The 7,695-nt window shown below is 44.7% G+C and overlaps 1 protein-coding gene across 1 annotated transcript in view; it reads right to left on the bottom strand.

The window, feature by feature from the left end:
* LOC108800994 (cytochrome P450 2K4-like) overlaps positions 1–7,695 on the bottom strand; it is a 32,828-nt gene that overhangs the window by 4,188 nt on the left and 20,945 nt on the right. The window contains exons 5-7 of the mRNA XM_018572973.1: positions 6,630–6,806; positions 5,118–5,253; positions 1,808–1,992 (exon numbers count right to left, since the gene is read on the bottom strand). Coding sequence (XP_018428475.1) covers positions 1,808–1,992; positions 5,118–5,253; positions 6,630–6,806 — 498 coding nt within the window. The remainder of the gene's footprint in view (positions 1–1,807; positions 1,993–5,117; positions 5,254–6,629; positions 6,807–7,695) is intronic.

Below are 7,695 nucleotides of genomic sequence, written 5' to 3' on the forward strand. Positions count from 1 at the left end.
GGCAGAGCCAGGTCCCAGCTGCGACCGCTGCAACCCTGGTAGTTCTCATGAAAATGCCAAGTATCGGCACTGGTATCTGAAAAGTATCGGTGCATCCCTAATACATACCACAGACTCTCTAAAGAACTAATTACCTAAAATATTTTCTTATCAGGGATCTCTCTCCATGCCTTCTGAGGATTGCCCATGTTATGTTTTAAAGTGGACCTAACATAAAGCATATGTAAACCCAACGTTTTTTTGTTTCAGATTTTTTACTTTTTTTGTTTGGTTGACTGTGTCTAAATGGGAGATTAACCTTATCTTCCTATATTATATTCATAATAGAAAGTAAGAGCAAACCTCTTCAAAATACGGAAAATCCCTTAGACAGTTGTCTATGGAGCAAGTGTACACTTTGGAAGAGTTTCCTTCTACTGCTCTTCCAGTAGCAACTCAACTAGTATTTTTTCTCACTTTCTGTCCTGGTGGCAATGGTCACTAGCACAAACAGAGGTGCCTCGGACAGCATTAACAACTTGACAAAGGTTCTAATCCTTTCCCACTCATGCACAACTGAAAAGAAAAACCTTGGCTACACATAGGGGTCCATTTATAAATTTGTTTCCACACATGATTCACACAACTTTCGTTCAGGGTTCACACATTTTCTAATTGAATAGCATTAGAATAATGTGTGAATTTCGGGTGAAAGGTTTGTTAAAACATTTATTAACAGGCCTGATAAACTTTAAAATTCACATTTCACATGTAATGAGGGTTCGAGAAAGGTTTCCGTGGACAGCCTCTGATTGCTGGTCATGTCATAGTCCTAGTCCTTCACCATAGGATTACAATAGGAGTGGAAGGGAGGAACGTGACATCTTACCAAATTTCCAGAAGAAGAATGCTTATACTGTGTGTGTTACATGTGTGGGTACCCTGAATTATGTGCTTTGTATGGCAGGTCTGTCCATTTTTATGGTGGTAGTAAATAGTGAGTTGGTTTAAAATTTTTCTAAAAAGGGACATTTGAGATTACCCAACACGATCCGGCTTCTCTGGCTAGCAGTTTCTGGGTGGTTCTCAGCATCTGGGACCAACCAGCTACCACAAGAGCAGTGCATCCAGAAAACAGTAGGTTCTCCTGCTACTACCTTCCAGCTTTTTTGACTCTAGCACAGAACAATTTTCAGGCACACAGTTTTCTTTCACATGTCCCTTTAGGCAGACAGCCTGCAAGAGTGTCACACCCTCTAGGCCAGGGCTATAGAGGCATCAGCCCTAGGGCATTTTTTAATGCCCTACGGGTGAAGGGCATTGAAAAAATGTCAGTTTCAGTTCTACTGACAGTTTTAGTTCCACATCAGTAGAACTAATGTGCCAGTTCCACTGGCACACCAGGGGAACTTTTACCAGCAAAACCTCTCCCTGGTGGGGAGGTCTTACAAAGGACATTACCTTAATGAGGAAGGGCAACCAAAAGGCCTTTCCAGAACAGTGACCTTCAGTTTTGTTAAAGATTGATCCAACTCACTGATTAAACAATGACCAGGGGTTGCCCAGTTGACAAGACAGACAGAACTCTCAGTATCACACACTCGGCATAGAGCAAAAGAGCCTTCTCAACAATGTATAGCAGATTATATACTACAGTTTGTACCTGGGCACAGTATTCTTCAAGTGGCTTTACAAAAATACCAAAACACAAATGCTGCAAGGATATTAGGGAACACATCCCTATGTTGGCATTCAAGCTGAAAATTAACTCAGGCATCAGACTTTGTAAGAACGGAAGACAATACAGAACAAATATTGCACGGCTTACTTTTGGTAAAAAGTGGCCTCTAAAAGTAACATCCTGTGTAGTGGCGTGAGGAATGTTAGTCGGTATTATGTTGGAAAACCGCTGAATTTCATGTATAACGGCATCTGTATATGGCATCTCCTTCCGGTGCTCAGTCTGAGGAACAACAGATCCAATGACCTTATCTATTTCATCCTGGACATTCCCTGCAGTCAGCAATAGAAATAAAACAAAAATGTGCAGTTAAAGAACAAATGGAGCCAAAAAAAAGACTACTTGTTATGGTATTTAATGTCAGATCATGATCGTATATAATGTCAGGTCAGGTTTGCATAGTTTCATGGACGATAAGGTACTTTGGAATAGAACTACAATAGTATGTGTAATGGTTGATTGCCTCCTTTGTAGCCAAGGGCACTAAAATTCTGTATTTTTGATCTAAATAACAAATCCAAAATTAAAAATACCTACACCTGATTACTTGTAATTCTGAATTGAGAAAGCTAGTCGGATGACCAGCAAAACATCTTAAAAAAATACAACAAGTCCAGTTGCCTTGATTTATTATTTACAGGTAACTAAAGCTTGTCTTTTGCCAGATTGAACAATAAATATATGATTTAAAGTCCTTCTCTGAGCAAAAAAAAATATGTTACCCATTGTCAGGATCGGACCCCGCTCCGTAGCCCAAGAACATGGCAGGGACGGTCCCGTCAACAGCGTCCTGTTGCCGGGCGACGGGCGGGCGTTCCTCCGCGCTCCACTCCTCCTTCTGCCGAACAGCTGAGTCGGCGTGATGACGCGGCGAGCCCGGCCCAGCGGCGTCCCGTTGCTAGGAGACGCTCGGGTCGGGTCTCGTCTCCGACTCCGCCCCCCCAATCACCTGCTCTGCCTATTTAAACCGTAGGCTTTCACTTGCTCGACGTTCTAGCAAAGTAGTACGTCGAGCAAGCTACTTAGGACCCTAAACTGTACCGCTCTCTGGGTATCCTGCTAACCCCTCTTGGACCTCCACATCTACCCCTTGCATTCTGGCAGCCTGGATTCAGCCTGGACCTCCACATCTACCCCTTGGATTCTGGCAGCCTGGATACAGCCTCCCATCCTGTGAATGGACTTCCCACCTAACAGCAAGTAGCCATTACCACATGCTGTAATCAATTGCCGAGTTGTATGCACCTACTGACATCAAGGTTAGGGGTAGTGAATGCACACTAAACTCTCTTATCTAAAACTGCCTTACCCTCTCCTCTGGACTGTCTTAAATACTATATGCAATAGAGTTACTGTCTCTTTGACCTCCCTAGTGAAGTAAACTTGGGGAGAGAACTACAATTCCCAACAGGCCCCAATGCTGTAGAATTGAGGGTTGTGGGAATTCACCTCTACCATTTAATTCCTCCTGCAATCAGAATGGTATATGATGTGTAAGGGGTTCCGACTTCACTCACTACACTAAAGTGTGACAGTGAACCCTTCAACTGAACCATTCACGCTTACCTCCGCAGTTGTGATCCTATACCTCCCGCAGAGTTTGCACGGATCATTACACCCATGCAGTTGAACTACCCCCGCATTGCAAGGGTTAGGTGCTCTTTTTTTTGTCTGAGGGCTGGACTAAAGCAGATTATCTTACCTGAACCCTGCTGCCTCGCCAGTCAGCGCTTACCTCTTCTTCTCCTTCACTCCGGATTGGTGAAGTATCCCTCGTCATCCTCGTGTCCATTGTAGGTCTACGGAACTTGCATTAGACATGATGATGTCAGTGGAGCCCAAGAAAAAAGAGGCTGCCTGGACCAGCCTAGCTGCCCAGGGTGAGCTGGTGGAAATTGGAATAGGGTAAGTATTAGGAATATACCGATACTAGTATCAGTGCCGATACCAAGTATCTGGGTGAATACTCATAGTCGCCCAAATGCTCCGATACCTTCCCTGATACCGGAACTTCCGGTCTGAGGAAGATTTCCTCTGACCTGCAGTGCCGTAGGGGAACATGGGGCCAGCTTCCTGTGTGATCAGGAAGCTGAGCAGCGAGTAATGACCCACCTCCTGGCTTCCTGATTGCTCGGGAAGTCAGCTCCATGCCAGTGAAAGCACCGGTATCGGTACTCGGTATTGGTGAGTACCAAGAGCAAAGTATTGGTACTCGTACTCGATACCGAAAAACCGATATCAGTGCATCCCTAGTAAGCATGTCTGCAGTTGACCATTGCCTACTTGCAAGGGTACTTTTTTTGTTTCCCACATATGGGCTTTTACTTACTGTCTGTGATAGCTTCAACAGCCGGTTTCAAACATTAAATTTTGTCTTAAAGTGAACTGACAAAATGAATGTTATTTGTACCTAAGATGTATACTGAAGATTTTCATTTTGTTTGGAATTTCTCACACTACAAACATACAGCTTCCACCCATCAGATATACAGCTATGCACTTCCTGTGCCTAGGCACTCCTTTGCATACAGTATAGCCTCATAGCCAGTGCCGGATTTCCCACAAGGCCAACCAAGGCCCGTCCTTGGGGCAGCAGGGAGTAGAGGGGCAGCGGGGATTAGAGGGGCAGCGGGGAGTAGAGGGGTAGCAGGGAGTAGAGGGGTAGCAGGGAGTAGAGGGGCAGAGGGGAGTAGAGGGGCAGCAGGGGTGTGGAATTCCTATCTCCCAATGCCCAGGACATGCAGTTCCAGGCACCAGGCGGTTAGTTATTTTCTACCTTTAGCCTTGCTTTGGGCAAGCAGAGCTAAATGTACAAAGGGGAAGCCGCCGCTTGTTTTGTACAAGTGATCTCGGTGATCCTTGCAGGTCTGCCATTCTCCATTGGGGGGGGACTGGCCTTGTGGCAGCAGAGAGAGTAAATCCGGCCCTGCTCATAGCTGTATATCTGTGGTGTGAGATCATCTAAGGTACTGCTGCCTCTGACTGCTAGTCTCATGGTAACATATAATAGACAGTGGACTTGAAAAATCTCTATGAATAAACACATGATGATAAAAAAGAATCCAATATGCAAAACATTGGGTTAGTTTATATGGCTAGTAGATGGATTGTATTTATTGCAAAGAAACATATCCAGCTATGGCTGGGTGAACTTGCACTGCTTATATGGTTTACAGTAAAGGAATTTTTTAGTGCTCTAATTGGCCATGATATGCATGTCCCTTCTCTAGGTGATGTTTTAGGTTAATTTTATTTGTTTAACTGTTATTCAACTAATGTTTTATATCTTTATAAAATCCAGAGGGGGCTTCACCGACCAGACTATATCACCTATAAAAGAGATATCACATTAAGTTGGACTGACAGCATTATGAAAAAAAATCACCAGTGTTCTTACTTTGAGTCTCTGGATATTTCATCATTAGCAGAAGCCCCCATCTCAAAGTCGTTGAGGTAGTTTCCATTCCAGCAGTAAACAGGTTGGTAATGAGGGATGTTAAATTTTCATTATGGAAGTATGTAGGAGAGTCAGCCTTCTCCTGGAAAAAAAAAAAGAATGAAGCTGTTCCTTCATGGTAGCAGAGGCAAAGAGGCAGCTTTTTACTTTATAGTCACTGCGCCACATAATTGTTTCAGCATTAGAATCACAGTTATTACTAGAGGGATCTCCAGCAGGAGGAAAGAGGTCCTGATGCCTCTATATAGATCTCTAGTTATCACTAGAGGGGTCACTAGAGGGATCCCCAGCAGGAGGAAGGAGGTCCTGATTCCTCTATATAGATCTCTAGTTATCACTAGAGGGATCTCCAGCAGGAGGAAGGAGGTCCTGATTCCTCTATATAGATCTCTAGTTATCACTAGAGGGATCTCCAGCAGGAGGAAGGAGGTCCTGATTCCTCTATATAGATCTCTAGTTATCACTAGAGGGATCTCCAGCAGGAGGAAGGAGGTCCTGATTCCTCTATATAGATCTCTAGTTATCACTAGAGGGATCTCCAGCAGGAGGAAGGAGGTCCTGATTCCTCTATATAGATCTCTAGTTATCACTAGAGGGATCTCCAGCAGGAGGAAGGAGGTCCTGATTCCTCTATATAGATCTCTAGTTATCACTAGAGGGATCTCCAGCAGGAGGAAGGAGGTCCTGATTCCTCTATATAGATCTCTAGTTATCACTAGAGGGATCTCCAGCAGGAGGAAGGAGGTCCTGATTCCTCTATATAGATCTCTAGTTATCACTTGAGGGATCCCCAGCAGGAGAAAAAAACATAAAATAATAAGACAAATGAGGAGCTATTTTTTAGCACAACAACTGGACCAGGACAGCAGAAAGTACCTCCTGTAACCCTCAAGCTATCTAAACCCATTACACAAAAAACATCTTCATTTTGCCTTCCCCATTGACTCCATGATGTTTGCAGATCTACATGCACTGGTACATTGCACTGTATATCATTTAGAACCTTGGTTCTCAACTGGTGGGTCGTGACCCAAAAGTGGGTTGCAACCCATTTTTAGTGGGTCGCTGCGTGCCTTCCACTTTTCTAGTTTCTAATTTCCATTAATTATTTTGGGATTATGTATATGTGTGTAAGATGGTGGTTGTGTGTGTCTGTCAGTGTTTTTGAGGGCCCGTTCATACTAGTACAGTGTAATAATCGAACAGTACTGTGCCATTAACGCACTATAGCACGCAATCACACCTACTACGCATTCTGGTTCCGAAGGTATATTGCGTTGCCATTCATCACCACCTCCCGCCCACAGTTCAATCGCCCACACTGGAATGCGCGGTACCACAATGCTGTGCGTTTTGGGTCACGACTTATTGACCAAGGACAAATGTGGGTCCTGAGGTTACACAGGTTGAGAACCACTGCTCTAGAACAACCACATAACATAAATGGTTAACCTCTTTCTGCTTGACAAGGAAGGCATCAATTAGATTTCTTTGGTCATTAATATCCAGCTGATCCTTGTACTTTGTGAAGGTTCCTGTAAGGAACTGACGCATCTCCTTGTTATTTTTTATCACAGTTTTGTGACTTCCTGGTAGCCAGCTCATTACGTAATGAAAGGTATTGTAGAGCTGGAGGAGACCAATAATAAAAGCAGAAATGTTGGAACAAAACAGAGAAAAAAAAGAAGAAAATCAGTGACTTTGAAGCTAATAGGTAAATATCAAATACACCAATGAAATTAGCTCCCACATAATTCCATTACAATTTATTTCAAGCAGTGGATGGACTTGGATTTGACTTGATATCCACCTCTTTTAATTTCCTGTATAACAGCATGTATAACACCACTGGAATAGTCTAAGTTCTGGGGGCTTGTAGGTCTGTCTGTGCCACCCTGATTCTATTTCCAGGCTGTGCACACTCAGTCTGTAGGCTCCGGGTCTGTCTTTGGGGTCTTGTACCGGGGCTCCCCGAGGCCGGGTGTCACCCCGCCGTGATGTCATGCGCGTGCGCGATTAAGTCATCATGCATGCACGCTCATCTGATTGACGCCTGCCGGCAGCCATTTTGGTGATGTACGCACCACAGAAATGGGAGGGGCCGTTCACCCGGTTGGATAAGGTATGCCGCCAGGTCCCCTCCCCTCTCCTGACACTGTTGGGCTCTCAGTCCATGACCAAGTGCCCGACTTTTTAGAGGGGGTGACACCAAAATGACTGTCAATCATTTTGGTGTCACCCAGGTGCGGGCCGCACCTCCCGCACCCCCCTTGTGACGCCACTGGTCTTGTAGCATCTTGAGGTATGGGGCTAGTTTGAAGTCTCACTGTAGTGACTCTGTCAACTTCCCCCTCAACCTCCTTCTGTGATCTCTTTCTCTTCCCCCATCTCTCTGTTCTCCCTCTCCCAACTACTCCCTGACTGTCCACCCTCTTTCTTATTGTGCTGGGGGTTTTTTTTGTGCCGGGGGCCATTGTATTACTGGAGGGGGGGGGGGGGTTTTTGAGTGTTTGGGGGT

Source organism: Nanorana parkeri, unplaced genomic scaffold (assembly GCF_000935625.1).
Source record: "Nanorana parkeri isolate BGI_ZX_2015 unplaced genomic scaffold, ASM93562v1 scaffold2191, whole genome shotgun sequence".
NCBI classification, from domain to species: domain Eukaryota; kingdom Metazoa; phylum Chordata; class Amphibia; order Anura; family Dicroglossidae; genus Nanorana; species Nanorana parkeri.